We start from the raw sequence: 27,073 nt of genomic DNA on the forward strand, positions 1-27,073 counted from the left end.
CGGGGGGGGGGGGGGGGGGGGAGATGCTCGGCGTTGCCATGGCGACCCCCCGCCGGCCCCATCCCCGAACCCCTGCGGCGGAGCGAGCGCGGGCGCTGCGGCGCGGCGGCACACGCGGGTTGCCATGGCGACGGCGCTCATTAAGCGCCTGCGAGTCAGCCTCCCAATTACCGCCCCTCCCGCCGCCCCGGCCCCCCCCGCTCCGCGCCCCTCCCGCCGCCCGCGCCCCCCCCCCCCCCCGGCCGGCGCGGCCCCGCTCGCAGCCCCGCTGGCAGCCCGGGCCGGGCCGTGCGGGCGCGGCGGCCCAGCCGTAGGGCGGCTCCGCGCAGCGCACGCCGGGCCGGGCAGCCCCCGCCGCGGCTGGCAGCGAGCGCCCGGGCCGGGCCGCGGCCGCCGGGCCCCGCCGTGGAGGTAAGGAGCGCGCCGGCCGCTGCCTGCTCCGGGCCCCCCCGCGGGCCGGGCCCCGGGCCGAGCGCGGCTGGGGGCCGCGTCACGCTCCGCGCCGCCCCCCGCAGCCGGGGCGGCCCCGGGCCTGCCGGGGGGGATCGCTCCGCCACGGCCGCCGCTCGTCAGAGGCCCCGGTGGTGGCGGGGCCGGGGGCGGCGGGGAGGGATGGGCCGGGGGCTGCCTGCCTCGTGCCCCCGGGGGGGCTGCGGAGCCGCCGCGGGTCGTTCTGCGGCTGTAACGTCCATGTGCAGGGAGGTATTTTTTTTCTCGAGGCACTACGCCCAACAGCAGGGATGTGTGAGCAAAAAATAATAATAAAAAATAAATAAAAAAAGAGTACGTGCATGTGCATGTGCTTATCTTAACAAAATTAAAAAAAAAAAAAGTACGTGCAGGTGCTTATCTTAACAGAAAAAAAAAAAAAGTATGTGCAAGTTCTGGTCTTGCTAAAAAAAATTTAAAAGGAAAAAAGTACGTGCAGGTGCTTGTCTTACCAAAAAATTAAAATAAGTCTGTGTGGGTGCTTGCCCGCTTTGGACAAGTTCTGTGCTGGTGGGCGGTGGGTCTCACTGGGCAGACTGGTCCCAGCTGGGCGCGTGTGGTGCCAGGCGCTGCCCGGGGTGGCCCAGCGGTGTGGGACGGCTCTGCTCTGGCTCTCCCGAGGGATCCTCTCCGGGAGACACGAGGTGGGAAGCCCCTCGCAGGGGGGGCGCTTGGCCGTCTTCAGGCACCGCAGGAGCACAGGCTATCCTGGAGCCCAAAGGTGACACCGCTGTGGCCCTCGAAAGGGCCCTGCAGCACCGGGGGCATCAGCCCAGCCGAGGGGGGCACCCAGCAAACAGTCCAGGCTATGGGGTGGGGGCTTTGGACCTGCTGGGACACGTTCTGGGTTTGTTTCTTTAGGAGTTGTAAAAGACTGCACGTCTTGAAACATTTCGGGATCGTGTATCAATCCTCTTTGGATGTTTCCGCCTGCTTGTAAGTGTCGCTTGCAGAAAACCACCCTGTGTTGAGCCCTGACGCTGGCAGGGTGGGATGCTGCAGCCCGGCTGGTGCTGCTGCCAGGAGCGGCTTATGGCAGCAGAGTGGAAGGTGGGACGTGGGTGCCCCCTTTGTGCCCCTCCAGTGTTGGCTGAGGGTCTGCGCCCAGTCGGAGCTGCCCAAGCTCCCTTCCAGCCTCAGCACTGAGCATGGATGGTGTCACCTTGAGCCCACTGGGGTGGCATGTGAGGTTGCTGGTGGCTGCTCCTTCTCTCCCCCTGTGGCTCTGAGCAGATCCACAGGCCCAAGAGCTAGTCCCAGTGGCAGTGACGCCCCTGGGAACAGCAGGTGATGCCCAGCCCAAGTGTCACCACTTTGTTAGCTGTGCCTGAACCTGAAGCTGAAGGTACCTTGCCACTGTCTTGCCCTTCTTCCTCTGATTTCTTACTTTCACAGAATCTATTAGCTATTTTGAAATGTACAACACGAACGGCATCTTCCTGCATGGAAGGATGCTTCATCCTGCTTTGAGGTGTTAGTAAATACCATGGTCTGTTCCAAACCTTACCCCATGCTGCAGCAGAATTAGGAGGACTCTGTGGCCCCTGGCTCCAGGGGAGGCGTCGCCTCCTGGGTTTGGAGCAGCAGTCAGATTTGGAAGGGAAGAAGCCGGTGTGTTTGCCTTTCTCTGCTGAGCCGCTTGCCTGTGCAAAGGGTGTTACTGACTGTGCTTCTTTGTATATGGAGCAAACACTTTCTGCAGTGCCGTTGGTCTCTTAAACGCCTGCCCTGGGCAATGTCAGAAGATGGGAAGATCCAAGGGAGCAGCTCCCAGCCCACCATGTCTCTGCAGTGCTCTGGTGTACCACTCGTGGTTTTAGCATGATCCCAGCTGGTGCATTTTCTTAAAGGCTCGATGTTGCCACAGGAGGTAATTAATAATCCATACCTCACCCATTGGTAAGGATGGGGAAGCTCTTTGTTGTGGCTGAGGAAATTCCTGAAAAAGTAATTCGCAGATTCACAGGCTGATTGAGGTTGGAGGCACCTCTGGAAGTCACCTTGTCTAGCCCCCCGGGCCATCGGGGCCACCCAGAGCTGGCTGCCCAGGACTGTGTCCAGGTGGCTTTTGAGTATCTCCACAGATGGAGGCTCTACCACCTTCCTGGGCAGCCTGTGACAGTGCTTGGCCACCCTCACAGGGTTCAGAGGGACCCTCCTGTGTCTCAGTTTGTGCCCATGGCCTCTGGTCCTGTCCCCTCTGCCCCCTCCCTCCAGGTGTTTGTACACATCAGTGAGATCCCCCGGCGCCTGCCCTGCTCCAGGCCGAGCAGCCCCAGCTCTCAGCCTTTCCTCACAGCAGAGATGCTCCCATCCCCTCCTCATCTTCACAGCACTTTGCTGGGCTCTCTCCGGCCTGTCCCTGTCTCCCTTGTACTGGGGAGCCCAGTGCTCCAGCAGCGGTCTCCTGGGTGCAGAGCGGAGGGGAAGGGTCCCCCCCTCCACCTGCTGTGATGCTTCTCCTGGTGCAGCCCGGACACCGCTCGCCACCTTCGCTGCAAGGGCACGTTCCTGGCTCGTGGGCAGCCCGGTGTCCCCCAGGCCCCCGGGTCGTCTGTCGGCTTTAGCTTCCCAGCTGGGGACCCCCCAGCACATACCAGTGCAGATTTCAGGAATATTTAAAAAACTCAGAAGCTGCAATAAACATGTTAATATATTTTGAAATATGGTAATTTTAAGGCAATTTTGTGATGAAAAGAAACACTTATTTTGACCAGACTGTGCTTTATGAAGTGCTGACGGGGCTGTACAGTGTCTCTGTGCTGGGAGCTGCTTTTCTCTGAGCTCCTCTGTGGCCTGTTGCGTGCAGTGTATCCCTCCTCTTTCCAAACAGAGGGGCAGCCCCTGGCTGTGCTGTGGCTTTGTGAGAGGGTGGGTGTGAGGCTTGTGGCGGAGTCAGAGACTCTGGTGTATAGCAGCCGCAGAAACGCTTGCTTTGCAAGCCCCTGTGTCACCAGTCCGGAGCGCTGCTATGCCAGCACCCAGCGTTGCTGGTTTGATGAACTAGAAACTCTGAGCAGCAGGACCAGTGAATCTGGTGGCCCTAAAACGCGTGTTTGGTGGCCAGTTTCCCCTGTGTGTGTGCACAGATCAGCTGTCCCCAGGCGCACTCTGGTGCTCAGGAGGTTCAGCCCATGTTTCATGCTGACGCCCTCCCCTGCAAGGTGGGGTGCAATGTGGAGACCCTCTTCTCTGTGCAGGTGCTAGGTTTCCCAGACTTGAAGGTTTTACTCTGACAGAGACCACCGTTACAGGGACGTCTAATCTTGCTGTCAAAGCTGGTTGAAATAGGCTGGCGAAGTCTGACTGCAGACAGATGGCTGTACGCACGTACATACTTGTACATGGAGAACGTGGTTGCAAGAACCACTTTACCAGAGCGAAGCAGGCCAGGAAAGAGAGCGCTTCTGTGTGGAAGTTGTCTTGAAAAATTCCTCCTTCCAGCCAGCGTGCTGTGGCAGTCTCTGGAGAGACCACAGGTCAGCGTGTATGCATGGCCAGGCTTCCCTAGGGTGGCTTTTCTTCTTCCTGGCTTCTCCAGAGTGGGAGCCCGAGGTCCTTGGCCGCCCCTCGGCAGAAGGCAGCGGAGAGCAGTGGGTGTGCAGGCTGAAGAGCAGGCTTGTTGGGGCGTGGGGCTGACCTACACCCTACAGAGTCACGCTCAGTACCAGGAAAAATGGAGAACTTGGGGCCTCGCTGATAAGTTCAAAATAGCTTTCGCGTCTACAATTGCTTGCTATTTTAAAATCTGGATGGTGGGATTTTTGAAAGCTGCGAAGTGTTGGCCTAATTATGGTCCTGTCGGCGCAGGTGGAGATTCTTCAGATGTCACTGGGGCATGTGTAGGCCAAAAGCTTTTTAAGATCCCACTAAATGAAAAATTGAGAAAATAAGTAAACCTTCTCTTTATCGTCTGGAGCAGTCACCAGAAAGGGAATGTGTTAGGTAGTTTTGCTAATCGTTGTGCTAATTTGTAGGGAACGTGCTTTCCATGCTGGGAGGTTTTCAAGACCAGACTGGATAAATCCCTGAGCAACCTGGTCTGATCCCATAGCTGACCCTGCTGTGGGCAGGAGGTTGGACTAGAGACCTCCTGAGGCTCTTCCCAGGCCGAGTTATCCTGCCGTCCTTAACGGGCCATACCGTGGCTTGTAGGGGGCCCCTTGAAGTGTTCTCTGGGGTGGTGGGACCTGCCCAGGCTCTGGCTCCATGCACTGAAACAACCAGGCCTGTCTCAGCTGCAGGCATCTTCTCCCTGACATCTGTCAGAGGTTCTGCTCTTGGGCACCAGGGTTGTCCAAAGTGACGTGTGCCAGTGCCTTTTCCCTGCTGTGGCAGTGGTGCTAGGGCAGGTCATAGCTGTGGCTGTGCTGCCTTACAGAGATGCTTGTCCTTTTCTCCCCTTTTCCTCATATGCTGCTTCTGACCTGAGATGCCTCACAGCAGGTTGGGCTTCCAGGTTTTTTTCTGCCAGCGTTTTGAAAACTGTGAACTGCAAACAATGTCTCCAAACCTGATTCTCACTCCTCCAGGTTGGGGATTGAGCTCTGCAGCTCAGGTGTCGTGTCATGCCCACACCCACCCCAGCATCGAGGCTCCGGGGCAGTGCTCTGGGGCTTGGTACTGCTTCTGCAGGGGTTATCTCAGAAATTCCAAGTTAAAAGTTTGCATGTGCTATGGTTGATGTGAGCAGTGTTGGTAGTAAATTGTTGTCTAACACCATGGAAGCCCTTGACAAGAGGTGGGAGAGCCCTGGGAATCCCTAGGATTCAGCTGTGGCAATGATGTGCTTACAAGTTCACGCCAGCGGTGTTCTTGCTGCTCGTGTGTGGCCTTGGAATAGCTTTGGGCCTGTCAGCCCCCACATATCTAAAAATGAGAGAAATGTGGCTTGAGATGTCTGTAAGCATAAGGGTTTGTGGTGTCTAGGACCTCAAAGCCTTTGTTCCCTGTGGGATGGAGCAGGACACGTGCTGGGGGAATTGTTTGCAGAACCTGTGTTCCACACGTGCTGGAAGGGCAGGAGCTGGGGCAAGGTGTTAGGGAAAGGTTTCTGCCAACAAGAAAGAGGTGCTCTGGCCAGAGGTGCTGCAGGAAGCTTGGGCATGGCTGCTGAGGGGCAGAGAGGAGCAGGAGTGACGGTTTGTTGTAGGGCAGGGCTGTGGGCTGGATGGGCTCCTCTGCCTCCCTCAAGCTCCTTGGAGGGCTCTTTACCCTCTGAGCTGGGCTGCTCAGCAGCAGTGGGGGGGACGGACGTGCCCTTTGCTGCCGTGAGGCCTTTCCCAGGAGTCCTAAATCTCAGTTATTTAGTTCTTCCAGTTTAAGGAATAGCACCACAGTCTATAATCCAAATGAATTCTGTTCCCCCTGACCTCACAAGGCACAGGAGAACCAGTCTCAACAGCATTTGCAGGCAAGCCCTACAAGGATTTGGAGAGTGACACGTGATAATTACTGCTGATTATTTCCTGTGCAATTATTGTTCACATTATGGACTGCTCTACAGAGATGAGTTTGAGCATCACCCAGCTTGGGCACTGGATCTAGTTATTTCTTTTCCTTTCTAGGCATTTCCAGTCCCAAGTTCTCTTTAAATAAATAATTAAAAAAAAAGCCAACAGCTCACACAGAACGAGGAGTTGTCCTTGGAACGTTTGACCCATGTGATGAATCAAGAATAAATAACAGATTTAAGTACCTAAGGACGCAAAGAAGTTCCTAGTGGATATTGGGAAGCACCAAGACAGGTTGGCTGCCATATTCATTTTGACTTTCAGTTGGAGTCCGGTGTCAAGCTGAGTTACCCAGTTCCTTTGGTTCTCCTGAGACTTAACAGTCCTTTTCTGGTGCTGCACCTGGAGGGCCTTAAAGATCCGTATCATCTGCCAGCTGAACATCAGGTATTTCTGATCACAAACCTGGCAGGACTGTGAGAGAGAAGTAGTAGTAGATCTTCCCCCTGACGTGAGCACACCGTCCCACTCTTTACCCTCTGGTTGTAACGCCTTTCTCTTAATGCCTCAGGTTTTAAAATTTCAGACTGCCCTTTGTTGCCAAATTCTTATTTAACTGTGCTTCACAGAAATGGTCATCCTGTTTTCCACATGGCTGTCTTCTCTTTCAAATCCAGGTTGCATTGAAAGCAACCAAGACACAAGCACAGTCCCCTGCTTAGCCCCATAGCTGCCCTGCCTCTGTCTTGACAGAAAGTGCTTTGGAGAGGGTTTGGGAAACAGGGCAGGTCCAAAATTCTTCCCCACCGCGCTGTCCTCAGGCTCCAGTGGTCTCTGGGACACTGCCCACCGGTTTCAGTAGGCGTGGAGACATCTGCCTACCCTGACCGCATCCAGGGATACTGCTGGTTTTCCACTTAGCCCTGTGTACCCATTGCATCTTTCACTGGGGCAGGAGCAGCACCAAGAGTCCTCCCTCACCAGGGCACCCTGGGCACCACAAGGCAATGCTGTCCTTCCCTCCAGTTTGCAGGCAGACCCTGGTCTGGGGACATCCTGGTGTAGGCACCATCCTGCCTGCTGGGGCACAGGAGGGGCCAGCTGCTGCCACAGGAACAGGGAGGTGAGGGGGGCAGCTGGCAGGGCCACCGTGGCCCGCTCCAGCTGGGAGCTCAGGTCACTCAGGCAAGGTCTGAGACCGAGTCAGGATGCTAGCAGCAGGTCAGGTCCTGGCATAGGCAGGCTGAGAGTGGGCTGACATGGGTGGACGTCCCGGGGGTCTGGTGAGATCCAGTATTGCCCTCAGGGCCCTAACACCTTGCCTGCTTCTTGAAATTGATGGCTAAATGGGTTGAATGTCACCAGTCCTGTGAGAAACTCAGCTGCATGCAATTGATGTCATGTTCTGTGCCCACCTGCCCCCTTGGTTAACTCCTGTCACTTGTGAAATTCTCTCTTACAGCCAGTTCGAAGATCAAGTGTGGCAGCCCAGCAGGAGAACTGGAAGGGGAACTTCAGGGACCTCCGTCTTCTCCAGGATAGAATTTGCCAACCCTGAGTCACAGCCTGCATCAGAGTGGTGTAGACCGCAGTGGGAGCTGGGAGCAGCCATAGCTTGTGGTGGACCTGCTGTGCTCGTACCTTCTTATGGTGGTGCCAGGTAAGAAAAAACCCTCAGTGTTTGCAGGCTTTGAGATGGGATCTCGCAACAGGGGTTTTACTAGGTCATGTTGGTGCCACTCAGTGGATAAGGAATTGGCTGGGTGGTCGCGCTCAAAGAGTTGTGGACAATGGCTCAACGTTCAAGTGGAGACCAGTGACAATGGCATTCCTCAGGGGTCCATACTGGGATCGGTGCTGTTCAACATCTTTGTTGGTGAAGTGGACAATGGGATTGAGTGTGCCCTCAGCAAGTTTTCCAAGTGGTGTGGTTGGCATGCTGCAGGGAAGGGATGCCATCCAGAGGGACCTTGACAGGCTTGAGAGGTGAAACTCATGAAGTTCAACAAGGCCAAGCATAAGGTCCTGCACCTGGGTCAGGGCAGTCCCTAGTATCTGGGCACAGAATGGACTGAGAGCAGCCCTGAGGAGAAGGACTTACACATGTTTGTTGATGAGAAGCTTTACCTGACCTGGCAATGTGCACTCACAGCCCAGAAAGCCAACCGTACCCTGGGCTGCGTCAAAAGAAGCGTGGCCAGAAGGTCGAGGGAGGTGATGTTCCTCCTTTACTCCACTCACAAGACCCCACCTGCTGTACTGTGTTCAGCTCCGGAGCCCCAACATAAAAAGGATGTGGACCTGTTGGAGTCCAGAGGAGGCCGTGAAGATGATCAGAGGTCTGGAGCAGCTCTGCTATGAAGACAGGCTGAGAGAGTTGGGGCTGTTCAACCTGGAGAAGAGAAGGCTCCAGGGAGACCTTATAGCACCTTCCAGTGCCTAAAGAGGCTTATAAGAAAGATGGGGACAGACTTTAGTAGGGCCTGTAGCGATAGGACAAGGGGGGATGGTTTTAAACTGAAAGAGGGTAGGTTGAGGTTAGATATTGGGAAGAAATTCTTCACTGTGAGGGCGGCGAGGCGCTGGCACAGGCTGCCGAGAGCAGCTGTGGGTGCCCCATCCCTGGCAGCGTCCAAGGCCAGGCTGGACGGGGCTTGGAGCAACCTGGTCTAGTGGATGGTGTCCCTGTCCACGGCAGGGAGTGGGAACTAGATGGTCTTTAAGGTCCCTTCCAACTCAGACCGTTTTATGAAATGGAGGGACCATCCTCCACAGTGTCTTTCTCGCTTCTTTGTTGTGTTTGTACTTGTACCAAACTTGATTTCTTTCTTGCTGTCTTCCAGTGTCTCGCTCTGTGCCCAGGCAAGGTGATGGACAGCAGAGCAGAGATGGAAGTTGTGAGAAGCACGAAGGGGAATGTTGCTGGGGAGGTCAGCGTCCACGTGGTCACCACTGAGAGCACTGTGCAGAGCACCCACCTGCCAACGACTGCCTTCATCATACCAGGTATGTGGAACTGTCCTCTGTAACTGTGCCTCCCCAGCCTTCTCCCCCTACACTGATACCTCACACTCCTTGCGTATCTGTGCTCCTCCCAAATCCTTGGGAGGCAAAGCTGTGCTGCTGTTGCAATCTTAGAGGTTCTCTGTGACTATCCCACATCACTTGGACAATTTGTGGCTGATTAAAACCTCTTGAGTTTTAAACCAAAGCCCTGATGTCTGGGGCCCTGTGTCAGTGCAGCACAGTGTGCTGGGTGCCTGCGCGCAGGGCATGTGGCCTCCTGGGTTGCTGCGTTGTCGTAGAGTCGTAGAATGTCTCAAGTTGGACGGAACTGATAAGGATCATTGAGCCCAACTCCCTGCTCCTCACAGGGCTGCCTAAACCTAAACCATGTGACTTTCATGAGGTGTGTGAGCAAAGCATGGATGTGTTAGCTGAGGTCAGGGATGTTCTTGCAAAGCAAATCTCCCAGTTTTTGCACTCCCAGTGCCTTGGATCCCAGTGCAGAGAGGCCCTGGACTGCACAGTGAGTTCCTGTGAAATTAAACTGAACTGGGAGATGCAGTCCAGGAGCTTGCCAGCATGCTCCTGCCACATCAGAGCATCCTGCTCGTGGGAACAGTCTGAGATTAGGCTGAAGTAGGAACCCTTGAATGTGGATAGTGTTGGGGCCACCCCCCAGCACAAGCCATTGCTGGCTGCAGATCTTGTTGGGTCACACTGCCTGCTTTGTGGGTGCTTTAGCCCACAGCACAGAGCCCTTGGCAGGGAGACTGTGTCCTCTCTGTCATTTTGTGCTGCCTTTGAGCCTTGTTTGCATCAGTTAAGTGTTCTGTGTGTGCCTCTGGTTGTTTCCTTTCTTCCCTTCTCAAGCAAATGCCACTACCATCAACCTTCCCACGAGCACCTTAGAAATTCAGCGATTCCCCCGGGAACCACAGAGAAGCACAGGGGCTGAGAGGCCAGAGAGGGGAGCAGGGAGTGAGCCCATCACAGCTACTGTCATTCCCCAGATCAGCGGGGTGCAGACCTGCAGCACAGTCCGTGTGCTGGAGTGGAAAGATGGGGTGGCTACTTTGCCTGGGAGTAACCTGCGGGTAAGTGTAGCCCTGGGACACCGTTTCTGCCCCCCGGCCACTCCCTGCAGCTGCTTGCCCTTGTAAGTGGCAGTCCTCCAGCCTGTGGCAGGCAGGGACCACCAGGATGACATGGCCCTGGCAGTCCCTGCGCCCCAACTGGAGGGTCCCTCAGCTGCTCTGGCTCTGCAAAGCTCTTCTTGTGCCCCATCCCTATGCCCCTTCCATCTTATGAGCTTAGCAGACAGAGCATACACATGGTGCCTGAGGGGCTGCAGCAGGTCTGCCATGCACAGGGAGGCAGAGGGATGCTACGTGTGTGGGGTGTCTTTCCTTTCCAAACTGTGCCATGGAATTGGCTCTCACCAAATGGCTGCACTCACCCTGGAAACAGTGGTCTTGCACTCATCAGACGGCAGGTGCCTTTAGGTGTACCCCTCAGTACATGAAGTGGCTTGCACAAAATGCACCAGTTTCTCAGCTGCTGCTCAGCCTCAGGGCACCACATCCCCCAGCCATGTCCCTGCCCCTCATCTCACCCAAGCGCAGGCAGTGTGCTTGCCCTGGCAGGCTCAGTGGCCAGCGCAGGGCAGTGCAGGCAGCTGCAGCAGGGCAGGTGCACTCCGCTGCTGTGCTCACCTCCGTCACCAGAAGAGCTGTCCTCTTGTTGGACAGGCTAATGACTGCAAGCGTCCCTTGTTCTCAAAGCTCACGTGCACCCGCTAGCTATCAAGTTACATTTCTGTCCTCCTTGTTAACTGTTTTTCCTTGTTTTTTGGTTCAATGACATAGTTTCGAATAAACGAGTACGGGACACTGAAGGTAGTGAGTGCTGATAAGATGCCTCCAGTAGACGCTATAAAGGAGGGTCACACAGAGAAGGACGGGGACTCAGAGGTGGCACCCACCAGCAGGGACAATCCTACTGTGGCTCAGGGTAAGGGCACCATGGTAGCACTTCTGGGGTGGGTACCCTCATCCAGCAGGCGCTGTCTGGCGTAGGCCCTGAGCAAGGCAAATATCTCCTGCTTCCTGCTCTCCTTCCCTCACTGCACCTTGTGCCTCACTGCTTCTCTTCTCTGTGACTCAGATGTGCCAGAGCAGATCAAGCTGCCGACAGCAGAAACCATGTGCCACTGTGATACCTGTGGCCGGAGACATGTGTCAGATGGAGCCCGGGAAGGCCGTGGCTTCTGCAGTGAGCACTGTCACCAGCAGTTCAAAGAAAGGTAAAGGGAGCAGAGTCTGCTCTGTGCAGAACAATATCCATCCGTCTGCCCTCCCTCCCCTGGTCCATATGCTCCAGCAAGGGCTACAGGCACATCTGTCTGCAGCAGGTGCTGAGCACCCCACTTGTTTCCTTCTTTCCTGTAGGCAGAGTGCCCTGGCTGCAGTGGTGGGGGGATGAAGGCTTGTCCCAGGGGTCAGCAGGAAGCACAGGGGCCAGATTTTCTCCTGCCCAATTTGTGGCCTCATAAACACGTATCCGCTGGAGCAGGGCTGCAGCAGGAGGTTGCTGCAGTGGGTGCTTTCGGGCTGAGCAGCAGTGGGAGGCATGGATCATGACAGCATTTCTAGCCCTTCTGCTTACTGATGTATGACTCCTGGGTCTCATTTTCCAGCATCTCTGTGTGACTATGATGCAGCTTAGAGCCCTGCTATGAAACTGGATCCCATTTGATCCATCCCTGGATTCAGGTTTCTGACACCCAAGCGTGTGAGGGTGATTCTGGTCTGTAGCATGGTTCTGACCTCTTGCCAACTTGTGTGCTAAGAGGAGCGCACACATTAGTCAGGAGGGATGGGAGCATGTGTGAGTAAGAAATGGGGTGACAGTGATTCTCCAGGAGCCGCTGCACTGGCTGATACCCCAGCTATTGCCACATACCGTGCCACAGTGGTTTATTCTTCCTTCCTCTGTGCAGGTCCGTCATTGTGGAAAACTCTGCCAGCAGCACCAATGCTGCTGAAATCCTCAAACCAGTGAAGAAACGAAAGAGGAAGGACTACCAGAGCCCTTCGGAGGAAGAATATGAATCTGAGCAAATGGTAGGAAGAGGGCAGGGAGGGCACGTGTGGGCATGTGCTGGTGTCAAGGGTGGGCCGTGGGTTGCCCCTGTATGCACTGAGATTGTGCACAGTTCTCATCTGTACTTTTCTGTGCTATGTCAGCTATATGTCAAAGGTGTAACCTCTTGGCTGTTAATGCCCAAAAGACTTGAATGTGTAGAGCATCAGGGCTTCTAGACACTTGGCTAGCTGTTTGGCATGCCGAGCACCTGGGGCTGGGCATGCCAGACACATCCTCATCGGGCTGTAGGTATTGAGCGCTCTCAACTGCTCTTTTGAGTCTGGGCCGCCAAAGTCAAGTGTCGAAGTAAGAGAGTGTCTGTCTGTGGCGTGTGTCCTGGGCAAGGGAGGGTGACACTGACAAGGCAAGGAAGCTCTGCTTGCCAGCCCTGGCTGTAGCAGATACATGGCAGGTGCAATTGCTACCACTGGGCACCAAAATCCCGCTCAGGCTGCTGTCGTCAGATCCTCTTGGGTGCCCATTTCTGGGCCAAGCATCAGTCAAATTGTAGATGGTGTGGAGGCACAGTGTGGCCCTTGGCAGTAGTGTGATGGTATAAAACTCAGCATAAACCTCTGTGCAGACCTCCAACACGATGGATTTCTGTTTTGTCTGCTCATGTCTAGGAGGAGAAGCAGGAAGAGAGGAAAAGCTCGACGGGAGACTCTGCCATCAGCAATCCGGAGGCTGATACGTGGAATGGGAGCCAGCACGGTATGGAGGGCTGGGTGGGTGGTGGGGTGAGCACTCCTGCCTCAGCTGTGGGGTCCCACTGTGGGGCTGGGCCAGAGGTTTGGTGCTCCAGCAGAGTGCAGCGCACTGGTACATGTTCCTTAAGGCTTGTAAGCTCCTCTGCTTGCTTGATCCTGCTCTCTCTGTCTCTTTCCATTTCTCTCCTTTCCTCTCTTTCTTTCCGTGGGAAAGGTGCACCATTACAGATATGGCTGTGTCTTCTTCAGGTACTGGGCTGTACTGTACAGTGCTCTCCAGTCCCTCCCCTTGTGAGCTGAATTTATTACTCGTGGATACCATGTGTACTCAGAGATGTACAATCCTGAGCAATAATGTGACTCAGTGCCACGTATGGCTTTGCCTTGCCTTTGGACAGTCTTATGGGGAACTTCCCTCGCTTGTTTGGGAGCTCGCAAGTTCTGGAGCTGCTCCTGTAGGTCTGGTGCTGTTGAAGCTGGGTGATTTGGGGTTGTCTCACCTCATGGGGATCTATTCCTGGACTGTAGCAGAGGAGGTCTTAAACGCAGAGCTGTTGACACAAAGGGAAGGGAGACAAGCTGAAAGATGCAGTGTTTGCTTGTTTGGGTTTTTTCCTGCAGCGCGATGGGGGAGAGGGGGAAGGAAAACTTGGGAAAATACTGAAAATAAAGATTTATGGGAAACCTTTCATTTTTGAGTAGTGAAAGGTCATGCTCAAAGTAATTTCAAAATTCAGCTGGTCCAGCTTCATACTCCTCTCCATAACCAAGTGTAGGGACAGTAGCAGGGGCCAGGTGTCATTAAGCCCTGATGTTACAGAGTTAACCACTATTTAGAAGGAATCTCGTACTCTCTTACCAGGTCCTTTTCTCTACAGTCTGAGCTTTGAACATGTAACCTTCCCTGCTGCATACACGGAAGCAGTGCTGAGCCTTGTTATGTCAGCATTTTATTTTCTCTTATTTTAGAAGTACATCAACAAACAAAATGCACACCTGGATGCTTTGGTGCAGCAGAGTCGGTGTATGCTCTGGCTGCAGGCGTATTTGTCATTCTCTAGAAGTGCAGAGCTTGTACTTACAGATTCCCCAAACATGCCCACTGCTTTTTCCTATGTCCTAAAGAATAATAAAGGTGTTTGGCACTCTTAAGTATTAGTGAAGCATCTAGGTTAGTAACCTTGCTTACTGAAGCTCAGCTTTCGTGTCTTCTGCAAGTTCCTATTTTTTCCACCTCCCCTTCCTGTAAGCTCAAGAGAGGAAGGAGCTGGGCTGTTTTTGCCCTGCGTTGCTGGTCTGCCCTGCTCAAGGCTGTCTGCCCTGTCTGCCCTGTGCCTGTGAATTACTCAGCACCATAATAGGCACAGCACTCCCAGAGTCCCTTCAGGCGATATGAAGCAGGGAGAGAAAGTGGATGGAGAGCAAGAGACTTGGTTTGTGTCTTGTGTGCCTTGGGCGAGGCCTTTGTGGCCTTCCCAAAAGGGTCAGAGGCATGGAGAATCATCTCCCTGCCTGTGAAGAGACGATGCGGTCTTCTTTTCATGGATACCTTAAGGGCAAACGCATCTCTAGGGCATCAGGGTGGCACTGGTGTGCCAAGGGGGGCTCAGGTGGTTGTCTCAGCAGAGGATAGCAGAGCTGGTGCCTCTGGAGCAGCAGTGGGAGGTGAGCCCACTGCTGGTTTGACTGGCCGGGAGCCCCTTGCATCTGGGAGTGATTCCCAGACCTCTGGATGGATCCTGCTGGTTGTCCCAAATCCATCAGTGCTGTGGCCGTTTTGGATGTACTGACTGGAGGAGGACTGGTTGTAGAGGTGTCCTGATGCTTTGCACAGGATGGCTTGTCCCTCAAGCTCCTTAGGTGCCTTACTAGAGTATCATGCAGCAACAGAGGACATTTGGGTCATGGGGACCTCTGTGAGAGGGGGGCCTCTTGGCTCTGACCCTCCTCAGCCAGCCAGCCAGGTCTGCTGGAGAAGGGGTCCTGGTAGGACGGTGCTGAGCTTTGGAGGGATGCAGGACTGTGTGCGAGAGCGGGACGTGGCCCCAGCGGGACCCATGCGCTCGCCTGCCCTCCGCTGCCCTGAGGCAGGCAGGCAGGGACAGAGGCTGGAGTGGACCCTCAGCAGCGCGTCTTGTGTGTGCGTTTGTGCTGCGCTCAGGTGCCAGTGAGGAGAAGAAAGAAGGCTGGTCTTGGGCGTCCTACTTGGAGGAGCAGAAAGCTGTCGCTGCCCCTTTAGATCTCTTCCAGGATGTGAGTTGGGATTTTCCTGTCTTTTTCCCTCTTTCATCTTCTCTTTTCTTTCCCTTTTTTTCCCACCCCTCCTCCTTCTCCTCTCTTCCTTGCTTCCCTATTTTGCGCGACTCTGAGCGATAAGCAATCTCGCATCTTCACCTGGAGGTGACCCGTCAGCCTCCAGTTTTGATTTGCCCCGAGTCCCACTCCCCAGCAGGGTGCTGTCCCCCATCCCAAGCAGCCCACGCTGGCCTAGGACATCCCTGTGGCCCTGGCAGGGTGGCGCAGCCTTTCCAGCCCTTCCTGGAAGGCAGGTGTGGGCTCTCCTGAGGCCACGTTGCTGCACCGCACTCCTGCGCTCAGGCACCTGCTCGCCAGGGTGCAAGAGGAGCCAGGCCCGTGCCCCACGTGCTGCGGCCACTAGCGCAGGGACACCCTGCCCTGCCAGCAGCAGGGGATGCAAACCCACAAGGAGCTGGAAGAATGCCTTTTTCTATGGGAAAGAATTAGAATTTGAACCAGAACGTAACCTGTGGCCCACAGTCTCCTGTTCCCAGCAGCTCCCATTGCCTGATGGTTGCTCCTTGGGATGGTTCTAGACCCAATTATCTGTGTCGGTTTTTACACTGTAGTTTAATTTTTGTTTCCAGTACCAAGTAGCTTCCCAGCACAAGAATGGCTTTAAAGTGGGGATGAAGCTGGAGGGGATCGATCCGCAGCACCCGTCTATGTACTTTATCCTGACGGTGGCTGAGGTAAGGTGCCTCCGGCGTCCGTGTTCCTCGGTCCCCTCATTGCGCCCGCGCGTGGGAGGCTCTGTGGCGGGGGCTGCTGCTGGCCGGTCCGTGGAGGAGACCGGCTTTGGTCCCTCGCCTGCATGTCGCTGCATGTGATGCTCCCACACCTTGGTCAAGTGAACAGGGAGTTCCTCCCAGCTCACAGGGCAGGAGACAGTGTTGTGGAGCAGTGGTTCTGCCCCAGCCAAGTTGGTCTGTCTGTCTCTCTGACACGGCAGGGCCACATGGGGGAAGAGACTGTGGTGATGGTAACAGCTTTTTGGAGCTGATGCCCCTCAGACAGGTCTGAGCCCTGGCGATAGCGGGTGCGGAGGCATCCCATTGCTCTTCCTTGTGTCCATGGAGGCCCTGTCTGTGGGGCTCCCCACTTAGCCTTGTGGCAGCTGAACCAGTCCTGCCTTGCAGCGCTCCCCAGGCAGCCAGGGAAATCAGCTGTACAACAGTGGCTGCTGTTCTTGCTGCTGGAGAGATGTCACCAAAACAGCACGGCATTTAGCCAGAATCCCTGCACCATTTCCCCGGGTGCAGAAAAGGGAATCCTTGCGCTTGCTGGACCCAGCAAGGTGCCCCACCATGGCATGTCACACACCAGCCTGAACCTCCCTTCTTAGGGCTGGCTTGGTGGCCTCACACTTACCTTGTTCTGTGCTGTACACCTTTTGGGGCTGGCATGTGCCCCCTGATGTGGGCACTGGCCAATGAGTGACTTGGCTTCCCTAAGTGATATGCTGAGGTTGTGTGCGGGATGGGAGGTGTCCCCTTGGCCAGGGACAGCAGGAGGGTTTCATGCTCCTTTCCTTTTCCTGCCCTTCCTGCTGGCAGGTGTGCGGTTACCGGATGCGCCTCCACTTTGATGGCTACTCTGAGTGCCACGATTTTTGGCTGAATGCTGACTCCCCTGACATCCACCCTGCCGGCTGGTTTGAGGAGACTGGGCACAAACTCCAGCCCCCAAAAGGTAAGGAGTTAGCAAGTTGCTGGGTCCTGTTGAAGCGGAGACCCAAAACGTAGAGCTGGAGGTGGGGACAGGGTGGCTCCATGGAGCCCTCAAAGGGATGCTGCTGTACTGGGGGGGGGTTCCACAGGACAACCTTTCGGGCACCCATTGTGCTAAAGATCTCTGCTTGCTCCCATTTTGGGGCAGAGCCCTGCCACCTGGATGTCCCAGTGCCAGGCTGCAGCCAGCAGCTGTGTCCCAGGGCACAACCTCCTGGCTGCTCTCTGTGAACTCACTGCTCTCATTTCTCTTCCTGAGGGGTTGTAGGTTATAAGGAAGAAGAATTCAGCTGGACAAACTACCTGAAGATAACAAAGGCTCAGGCAGCTCCTAAGCACCTCTTCGTGGTTCGAAATACTGTGAGTAGCTAGCAGCCTTTCCTTCCTGCCAGAGCCTGCAGGTTCAGGTGTGGCTTCTTGCCCTCCAGCTGAGCGGAATGCCTCCACCATTGCTGGGCAAAATTTTCTCTGTCCACCCCTGTCACGGTCCGCTCAGTGGACTCGTGATGGTTCATTTACTATGATCTCGAAGCGCAAAAATCAAGGCGACCACGTTGAGGGGTTATGCTTCAATCAATTTTATTGTTTGCCCGTAAAGCAGCGTGCGACAGGGAGAAAGACAGAAAGTGAAGAAAAGGTAAAGTGAAAAGGAAAGAGGATTATAGCGACCACCACGGGTCCAAGGCGTCCCTATGGTCCTCGGTCCAGGCAGCGTCCTGCCGGCCCTTCCGGTCGTCGTGATCCTTGGTGGGGAAGATCTCCTAAAATTCAGTTGCTAAAGAGTCCTCTTTTATGCTGAGCAATACACGTTGCTCCTCCTCTGGCCCGTGGATTGCTGTCAGTCTCCGCCCTCTCGAGCCAGGTTATCACGCATGTTATGGTTCATTGTAATGACGACAGTTGTTATACGACCTTATTGTAGTCGTTCCTTCCAGTCCCAGGTGGCAGGGAGCGGCACAGCACTCCTCGTACCGTGCAGTTCTCCTTCCCAGGGTCTCTGGGTCTCGGTGTCCATGAGGAGCACATTCCACCTCCAGGTCTCTGTTAGCAGTGTTGAGACAATATCGTTCTCTTTAGACCGACTCTTACAACCCCATGCTTCTCAAGTTTGCAGTGCAGAGGGCCAGGAGAGCATACTGCTGGCACTGCTTAATGAGATGAGGCATGCTTTGCTGCTGAGGATCTGTAGCTTGGACACCAGTTTGGTGTGCCCAAAATTGGCATTGGCCTGAGTCACTCTTTCATTCAGGTTGGTCTCATGGACAGTTAAATATGTTGCAAAAGTACTGGTGAGAAGTAACCACTACTCTCAACAATTACTTTGCCAAACCCCCTCGGTTAATATTTCATAAGTGTAACTCTTTTGTTTCTGTTTTGTGTCTTCGTTGTTTCTGTCTCTGCCTTTATTTTTCATATGGCAGCTTGGGTAAGGAAAGTGGGAATGTGGAGTGCAAAATGTTGATGGTTTCTTTGTCAGCTGCTGAGGAAACTCAAGCCTATTGATAAATCAGCCTCTCCCAAGTTATTTATTGTGCCTAAACTCTTCTGTTCATTGCTGCAACAATCCCACTAGCATGTGTGATGCAGCATTTTGCACAGATTTCTGAATTCCAGAGATAAAGGTGAGGTAGGATGAATGATGACCCCATCCATCCCAGCTCCTCCTGCTAAGCCTGGGGCATTGGTTGCTGCTAGCACACATGGAGAGCATGACCGCAGACAAGTGTTTTGTGACAAAATACAAATCACTGGAAGTTTGAGGCTGTTTTTCTCTTAGAGGTTATTGCTTATAGAAGATCCTGAGGTTCTGAAGATGTCTTTTCCTCTTTGTTTGTTTGGCCAAACTGAGTTACCCTCTGCCTTTTTTCTTGCACGCAGAGCAGGGCACTGCCCTTCTGGAATCCTTAGTGGTCCTGGGCCTGCTGGAGGCCAGGCACAGTCTGGTTTTGGGAGGGTTTGGGCAGATGCCTCCTTGCAGCAGGCAAGGGAAGTGGTGAGGAGGGCACTGGGACTGTGGCTCTGAAAGAAACCTGCTCCTCTTTCCTCACAGCATGAGGCTTCCCCAGGCTTTGAGGTGGGCATGAAGCTCGAAGCTGTGGACCGCATGAACCCTTCCCTGATCTGTGTTGCCACAGTGACTGATGTGGTGGACAATCGCTTTTTGGTGCACTTCGACAACTGGGATGATACTTATGACTACTGGTAAGTGCACAGAGGCTCCTGGGGTGCCAGCACTGGGGAGACACCCTGCCGCTGCTTCAGCAAGAGTTGACGGGGTGCTCAGGAGAGCACAGGGCAATCCTAGCATGCTGCTGCAGACAGGCCACCAGTGGTTCCCCTGTGCTGGGAGACAAACCTTTGTCTGTTCTGTGACATGTCTTGGGATGTTGCCATGGCTCTGTAGTTAACGTGAGGCAAAGACAGGTGTGATGGCATATTGTGGGCTGCCCTGAAACCCACCCAGGAGATGGAGCCACCTGCAATGCAGAGGCCAAAGGTCTGATCTTTAAAGGAGCTCCTGTGTCTGTAGGCAGGGGATTGTGACCAGGGCGGGGAGGTGTCCCAGCTGAGGCTGGCTGAGGCTGATTACCATGGCCAATTAGCATAGTCAGGGTCCTGAGAGCAGGTCCTTCCCTTTGTGGCTGGAGCCCTCTGACCTTCTCTGACCTGTCGCCCCGAGGAGCTGTGGGGCTGCATGGTTTCTGTCCCTGGCTGCTCCTCACTCACCCGCGTCTGCTGTGACCTACTGGGAGCCATGACTGTCAGGTTCCTGGATGCTCCGGTGTCATGGCTGCGGGCTCTGGAAGGCACAGCCTGTCTCCCGGCAAAGGGTTGCTGTTCCCCGGGCACTTCTGCAGCAGGGCTTGCAGCCGGCGCGTGTTCATGTCCTGACCCTCCGAGCTGGAGGCCCCCTGCTCTAGCCGTTGCCTTGCCAGCGCCTGTGTTTCCCTGGGTCACTCGGGGACCAGGGTGCTGCAGACGACCTCGGCTTCTGCAGGGGCTTGTGCTGGTGGTGCAGACCTGGGGGGTGCTGCCCCGTGGCCTGCCCTGCGCCCCTGCAGCCTGCGCTGTCTGGCAGCGATACACCAGGCATCTCAGCCTTGTGTAAGGGTTTGGGTGTGTTTTCTAGGTGCGAACCCAGCAGTCCGTACATCCACCCAGTTGGATGGTGTCAGGAGCACGGCAAACCCCTCACACCTCCTCAAGGTGAGTCAGTGGCCCGGGAGCGCAGCCATCACTGGCGCGTCCCTGGGGGACAGGCTTCCCAGGGTGGCGTGGAGGAGCCTGGGGGTGCAAACCCCATGGCCCTGGCTGGCTGCGGGCCCAGGCAGTTTCCTTCAGCCAGGCCACAGTGGGGGAGGTGGCACGCTCCTGCTGAGGCTCCTGGACACGTGTTCAGGTGCAGCGGTGGTTGTGTCAGACCAAGTGTTTGTGCTTTCTTGTACCCTGGGTTTCGTGATGCACGAGAAAACAGTAGCACCTCTTGGTCCCTCTCACATTCCCGTGTGTCTGGCACAGGCTTGGTTCGCAGGACATTCTGGGGTACTTGCTGTCTTCCTGCAGGTGTGTCTCACCATCTGCATATTCCCCCTTCTAGATTATCCTGAGCCCGACAGCTTCACCTGGGAAAAGTACTTAAAGGAAACTGGAGCATCTGCTGTCCCGGCTTGGGCCTTTAAAGTGGTGAGTGCCACAGCATCAGCTCTGCTGTGCCTGGGCAGGAATTGGGGGTTTCTCCATTGTCAGGTCTTTGCTTTTATGAAAAGTCAAGTGGTGTGCATTCAGGTCATTCATGCTTCTGCCACAGGCCTGGGGCTCGGACCTACGCTCAAGTCTCAGAAGTCAGGGCTATCCTGAGCAAATAGTTCAAACCTGGGAAAAATGGAAAGTCTGACCATCCCCTCAGCTAGGCGGGAACTGGTGATGGGAAATTGTTCAGGCTTGCTTGATCGTTGTTGTCTCCAACTGCAGCAACAACAGCTGTGTCCAGCCACGCGTGGCTGCTATATAAATCCCCAAAATGCGTCTCTTGGAGACCTTCTTCCCTTGGGCACAGCTTTCCCATCTTGTTAAAACACAGCTCAGACCCGGGAGGCCTGTCCCCACTCTCTCCTGTTGCCAGTGTGAGCTGGGATGGCTCTTACCCGGACAGGCCAGGGCTGGGAGCTGGGCTTGAGGAGCGCACGCTGCTGGGAAAGCTGCCGAGGGGCGTGGGAGCCCGAAGCACAGTCCTGCTCCCCGCTGACCTGGGTTCTTCCTGGCCCCAGCGCCCACCCCACGGCTTTCTGGTCAACATGAAGCTGGAGGCAGTGGACAAGAGGACTCCTTCCTTCATCCGAGTGGCCAGTGTGGAGGATGTGGAAGATCACAGGATAAAGGTGGGCGCTGGAGCATCGGTGCTGAGCCTGTGTCCAGATGCTGTGCTGGCTTGCTCCTGCCCTTCCCAACTCCTGTTGCAGTGGCAAAGCGTGCGGAGCTCTGCGGAAGCACACCGCTCGGAGGGTGGCAGGTCGCAGTGGCTGGCTCCAGGGGTGGAGGGGGGCCTTGTGCTGCAGTTCAGCTCTACTTTGCTGCTTGCTTTCACCTTGGAGGGCTCCAGAGCTCCTCCAGGAGGTGCCCCGAGGTGTGAAGGGTGACCTCTCTACTTGTCTCCACAGATCCATTTTGATGGCTGGAGCCACGTCTATGATTTCTGGATTGATGTGGATCATCCGGACATCCACCCCATAGGCTGGTGCTCAAAAACTGGACACCCGCTGCAGCCTCCTCTCAGTAAGTCCTGCGCCTGGGTCAGCCCCCCATACCAGCGTGCCAGGTCTCCGCTGTCACTGCCACCTGCCCGTGCACAGAAACAGGAGGGCAGGTGCTGGCTGAGGGTGGGCAGGGAGGAAGGGCCTTGCCACAGAGCTGTTATTTGGAAAAGTCCTCCCTGTTTGATGCAGGCAGGGAGCCCGGAGCCCTGGCTCTGTCTGGCACTGCAGCCGTGACAGTCTCTCTCTTTCCTCTCCTGGTCTAGGGCCAAAGGAACCAGCCTCCTCTGCCCATGGGGGCTGCCCAACCCTGGGCTGCAAGAGCATCCCTCACACCAAGAGCTCCAAGTACAGCTTTCACCACAGGTGAGCTCCCCGGCTCAGCTCCCTGGCTGGCCCTTCCTCTGCACCCACCGCCCCAGGCAGCAGCCAGCCCTTCCCTGCACCCACCCCACGCCTGGCTCTGTCCCCCGCTGAGGGGCAGCCCTGGCACTCCCCTGGCCCCACAGAAGCCTGGAGCCTGTGGCTAGTGTAACACCTGCCAGCTCCTACTTGGTGCCTGTCCTGTGGCACCCAGAGACCCTGGAGCGCCCTACGTGCCCATCTACCTGTGGGGACGTATGGGCTACATAGGGGACAGTGCCTCTAAAATGCTGTTCACTGATACCAGCTCTGAGGATGATGTTCCTCCAGCCCCTCATGGATGCTTTTCACTGTGAGGGTATGAGCTGGAAAGTTCCAAGAAGGAACAATGCCATCTCCACCAGCTCAGTCAGTCGCATGCGTGACCTTTTCCAGGGGAAACGAGGCACGGTGTAGTGCTGACCCCAGCACGGCAGGCTGGTGCCAAGAGAAACGAGTATGGTGGAGCATCCATGAGGATGGGGAAGGCAGATCTGGCTCCCAGGTGACACATTGGTGACACTTGCTTCCCCCTCACTGTGAGGCTAGTCGGGATGCCCATGGGGACAAGGAAGGGAAGATGGAGACTGTGAACCCCAGTGACCTGCTTGGTCGGCACTGTGGCGCACAGGGTGGCTGTGATGGCAGCGGGGAAGTGGGACAGGCGTTTGTAGCTAGAGGGACTGGGCATGCCCTGCCCATGCACGCAGCACACTCGCCCCAGGAATGTGTTCAGCACGCCTTTATTCTGCTTCCCATGGCCAGGGCTACGGCTTCCCATGCTCGGGGGCAGAGGGGTGGCCCTGCTGGCTCGACCTGCAGTGCTGCTCTGAGCTGGGTCCAACGCTTGCCTCCCCTCTGTTCTCTAGGAAGTGCCCCACGCCGGGTTGTGATGGGTCAGGACACGTGACGGGGAGATTCACGGCCCATTACTGCCTCTCAGGGTGCCCACTGGCAGAGAAGAACCAGGGCAGGCTTAAGGCGGACTTGTCTGACACCGAGGCCTCGACTCGCAAGAGGAACCTGATAGGCTTCCCTCAGCGAAAGAAGTCTCGGCACCACGGGAGGTAGGGGCGAGCCCGGTGAGCCCTGTGCAGCAGCGCACGGCCCCTGTGCCACGACCGCCGTCCCTGGGAGGGGTGGCCGAGCTGGAGAGGCTCCTTGGCTGCAGGGGAGCATGGTTGCTGGCAGCTGGCATTTGTCCTTCCAGCCCTGCTGGGCACCTCTCTTGGGTTTTCTTCCTATGTCTTGTGTCTTTAGCTGTCAGCCCCTTGGGTCAGGGTCCAGGAGGTAATCCTTGCTCCCACTGCCAAGGCATTGCTCTGTGCGGTGTGGAGGAGGGCCCTCGGGCCAGTTCCAACCCAGTTGGAAATCAGTCTTCCTGTCTTTTTAGAGGGCGACCCCCAAAGTACCGGAAGATCCAGCAGGAAGACTTCCAGAGTAAGTGCCATCCTCTGCCACGGTGTCATCACAAGGGCAAGGCTGCAGAAGCTGGGGTGGGGGTGGCTGGAGGCAGGTCCCCCTGGACCCACTCGGTCAGACCTCCCCCAGGGCAGCCCCGGTGAGGAGCTTGTGGCTGACTGCCAAAGCTGACCATCTGACAAGGAGCGCCCCTGCCTCTTACCAGAGCTCTGCTCCGTCCCCTGTCATGTCTCTTGGTTTATGTCTGTGAATCTTTGAGTGCTTTAGGGCAGGGAATTAGGATCCTCTCTCTGTGGCAGTGCAGTTTCCCTGGTGCTTTGTTCTCTTCAGACAGGGATGCGGTGCCTTCATCCTGTGGCTGCCCTACCCCAAAATTATCAGTGTGCTTGTGAAGTGCCAAATCGTTGCTGCAGTGCAGAAACTGATGCTGAACAGTTTGCTTGGCATTTAGTTCTGATGACTGACGTTTATTCCAGCCACTGTCTGTTTTACCATGGGCTGTCCTACTGCCTTCCCCAGCGCTGGTGGTGAATGAAGAGGGATCTCTTCATGGGAGCCATCCTTGACTCCTTGGAGCACAGAGCAAGGGAAGAGCTTTGTTAAAAAAACTGAAATGAACTGAATGATATGGGATGGCATTCTGGTGTGAAATTTGACATGGAAGTCTAGTTCAGTATGGAAAATGAACGATTGAAGGTGGTGAGAATAAGGCAAAGCCAAGCTTGTCTCTAAACTTCTTCCCCCACCATCCCCTATCCCACCAAATGGAACACCTGGATACACTGATATCCTGTTAATCCAAGGGACAACTACTCGCTCTTTATACCCAGACCCATGAGACCATCTGCTGCCAGCCCTGGGCCCTCCCCTGAATGGGGCCCTCCCCGAGGCTTCTAGGATAGGATGGGGTGAGATGTTCTTGTCCTTATACCTTGTATCACATCTTCCATTTTTATTGCCAGCAATTTCTTCAGACAATATGCACCAGTCGCTCTTCATGTCTGCCCTGTCTGCCCACCCTGACCGCTCCCTGTCGCTCTGCTGGGAGCAGCACTGCAAACTCCTGCCAGGGGTGGCTGGCATCACAGCGACTACAGTGGCCAAGTGGACCATTGACGAGGTAAGATGGTTTTGAAGACTGTGTACTGGCTCCTAACCCGCTGGCATGGCTGGGAGCACTCTACCTGGCTGTGCAGCACCATGTATGTACACCAGGCACAGAAGTGCTTTGGCGGCCACTTCCTTGAGCTAGCTGGGCGGTCTGCTGGGCTTGCTTCTGGGGTACAGTGTGGGCAGCTGCCAGATGTGAGCCCTGATGGCAGTTTCTGGGAAGCACATGCAGAACTACCACATTCTCGCTTGGCTTGAATGTGACACTAGCCCGGGGCAGGCGAAGGCAAACAGCAGTCTCTTCATTTAGCAAGTTAACAGTTTTCCAAGGAAATCAGTTTCATCTTTGCCAAGTTAAAAACCTAAACCATAGACTGCAGGTAAGAGGCCGCTTCCCTGTTTCTCTGAAAAAGAAATCTGTACTTCAGATTCTTCGTAGTCGCCCTCATTCAGGTTCTTGGGCGTCTGCATGTAAGGCTTGGGTAGCTGGCACCCTGGCCCCGGCCCCGGCAGCCAGCCCTGCCTGATTTCCCCATCACCCTCCAGTGTGCCCCTTCCTTCCTGCCCCCGCCCCTCCGTGGGAATTGCCTTGCTGTGCTGGAGCTGGCTTGCCAGAGGCGAAGCTGCTGTAGCATTTGCTGCTCTGGGGCTGGAGGAGGCCGGTACCTGTGCCCTCATCCAGGGGTGATCCTTGGGCATGGGAGGGTGCTGCAGCTGCAGCCTTTGCCCTAACAGCCACTTTACGGGGCACAAAATGCTTCTGTGGAACTGAGGGTGTGGGCTCATGGGGGGTCTCCGGCCAGAAACATTGCCTCTGTTGTGACGTTTTTCTCCGTTTATTCCAAGGTCTTTAGCTTTGTTCAGACTCTGACGGGTTGCGAGGACCAAGCCAAGCTCTTCAAGGATGAGGTGAGAAGGGCTGGAGGATGAGTGCAGGTGGCCAAGGTGACAGATCTTTGCTACCAGGGCAGGGAGGAGTTGGCCAGTGGCCTTCCTGCAGCCATTTCCATCAACGCTGAGAGCATATCCAGCACCTGGCAGGGATCCCACCCCGCAGCCCTGGGAGCAGCAGCCCTGCTGCATCCCAGTGTGCAGCTGCCGGCCTGTGCAGATGTGGTGGCAGGAGGGGAGATGCTGACCCCAGGGAGCTCTGCTGCCAGATTCTCCCAGCGTAGGTGAGGGAGAGCCCCTCTGAGGAGGCTGGGATGGGGGAGCGGGAGGAGGATGGGGTCGCAGCCTTCACCATCACCTCCTGAGGGAAGCTGCTTACTCCTCACCCATTCATCCTTCCCTTCCTGCATCCTCTCATCAGCGCAACAGTTCGGTGACATTGCTGTCCGTCAGCCAGGCTCATTGTTTTTAGACCCCTCTGTGGACAGAGGCACAAGGGCGCTGCGGTACCCCTGGCGCAGGGCTGATCCTGAGCACGCTGGGTACGGCACGTGTCCCAGCCCACCAGTAAATGGCCCCTGTGCTTTAAGGGTGCTCAGGCACGCAAAACTGAGCTGGGAGCAGCCTCCACGCGTGCCAGGACGTGGAGCAGGGAACAGCCGGGCGTTTGCCCGGAGCAGGCTGTGTGCTGGCTGCGTGCTGTGCCTGTTGTGCTCCAGCACAGGAGCTGGGCAGGCTGCAGTGTGGGCTCCTGGGGCGGCCCCTGCCGTCTCCCCGTCTCTGCCCTGTTCTGGGCACATGAGCACCCAGCTCTGGCTTAGCCGGGGCAGTGCGGGAGTGCAGCGGGTGGCCCTGGCCCTACTCCTGGGGATCATCTGTGGCACCTGGCTGAGGGTGAGCATGACTGTGCACATCCCCAGGTCATGCCCATGCTGGCTGTCCCTAGGAGGTCACAGCCTGGGTTTGCGGTGAGTGCCTTTGTCCCTGCTCTCCTCTCCAGATGATCGATGGCGAGGCCTTCCTCTTGCTGACGCAGGCTGACATCGTCAAGATTATGAGTGTCAAGCTGGGCCCGGCACTTAAGATCTACAATGCAATCCTCATGTTCAAGAATGCTGATGACACCTTGAAGTGACTTTTCTTGGCCTGATTGGGACCCTCCCTCAGCACTGGTGCTGCCAAACTGTCTGGTCAGGACAGAGATTCCCCCTGACTGGCCGCAGCTTGTCACGTCCTGCTCATGTCCTCTCGGGTGCCGCATCTCCGCTCTCCCACCAGTCCATCTCCCATCCTCTCCGCTCCACGCTGCCCTTCTCTTCCAGCACTGGGTGCAGGCTGACCCCAAGCCTCGGGGTAGCTGCAGGGATGGAGGGTGGACGTGGGGCTAGTCTGTCCTAGTGCAACAGCTGCCCCCCAAGTCCTGCTGTGACTGCACTGCTGTGGGGGGGTGTGTGCAGAGGGACGGGGGAGCAGCGCAGAGGGTCTAGCAGCTGGGGGCTGACACCACAATCAAGTCACCCAGATGAGGGAAGGGACTGACTGCCACATACATGCTTGCACCTGTTTAAAGGCTGGTCTTGGCTTTGCTCAACAGCTGAGAAAGATTTTATTTTTTCTTTTTTGCCCTCAGTGCGTTGGGGGGGGAGGGGGGGGGCTTCTGCTAACAC

At 55.9% G+C, this 27,073-nt stretch overlaps 1 protein-coding gene across 2 annotated transcripts; it reads left to right on the plus strand.

The window, feature by feature from the left end:
* Positions 1-261: 261 nt before the first annotated feature.
* Positions 262-27,008, plus strand: L3MBTL1 (L3MBTL histone methyl-lysine binding protein 1). Of its 2 annotated transcripts, none has more exons than XM_055722777.1 (23): positions 262-411; positions 7,405-7,602; positions 8,786-8,948; positions 9,819-10,042; positions 10,814-10,958; positions 11,112-11,250; positions 11,947-12,070; positions 12,719-12,806; positions 14,964-15,055; positions 15,688-15,792; positions 16,657-16,792; positions 17,090-17,190; positions 18,881-19,032; positions 19,961-20,037; positions 20,429-20,514; positions 21,099-21,209; positions 21,489-21,603; positions 21,848-21,947; positions 22,853-23,050; positions 23,377-23,423; positions 24,368-24,525; positions 25,362-25,424; positions 26,407-27,008. In XM_055722777.1, exons 3-23 carry the CDS (start codon positions 8,813-8,815, stop codon positions 26,539-26,541), a joined length of 2,532 nt encoding a protein of 843 aa, XP_055578752.1. In that variant the 5' UTR covers positions 262-411; positions 7,405-7,602; positions 8,786-8,812; the 3' UTR covers positions 26,542-27,008. The 2 variants fall into 2 exon arrangements, with proteins under 2 accessions (XP_055578752.1, XP_027655131.1); XM_027799330.2 differs by lacking the exon at positions 262-411 and adding an exon at positions 6,066-6,236 and having other exon boundaries at positions 17,099-17,190.
* Positions 27,009-27,073: the final 65 nt, after the last annotated feature.

This window comes from Falco cherrug, chromosome 10, assembly GCF_023634085.1.
Source record: "Falco cherrug isolate bFalChe1 chromosome 10, bFalChe1.pri, whole genome shotgun sequence".
Taxonomy (NCBI): Eukaryota; Metazoa; Chordata; class Aves; order Falconiformes; family Falconidae; genus Falco; species Falco cherrug.

Bases quoted from the DNA above. Each gene is read 5' to 3' on its own strand.
- L3MBTL1 (XM_055722777.1), top strand. From the start codon at position 8,813: ATGGACAGCAGAGCAGAGATGGAAGTTGTGAGAAGCACGAAGGGGAAT. The intron at 16,793-17,089 runs GTAAGGAGTTAG...TCTCTTCCTGAG, and splicing joins CAAACTCCAGCCCCCAAAAG to GGGTTGTAGGTTATAAGGAA. The intron at 21,604-21,847 runs GTAAGTCCTGCG...CTCCTGGTCTAG, and splicing joins CCCGCTGCAGCCTCCTCTCA to GGCCAAAGGAACCAGCCTCC.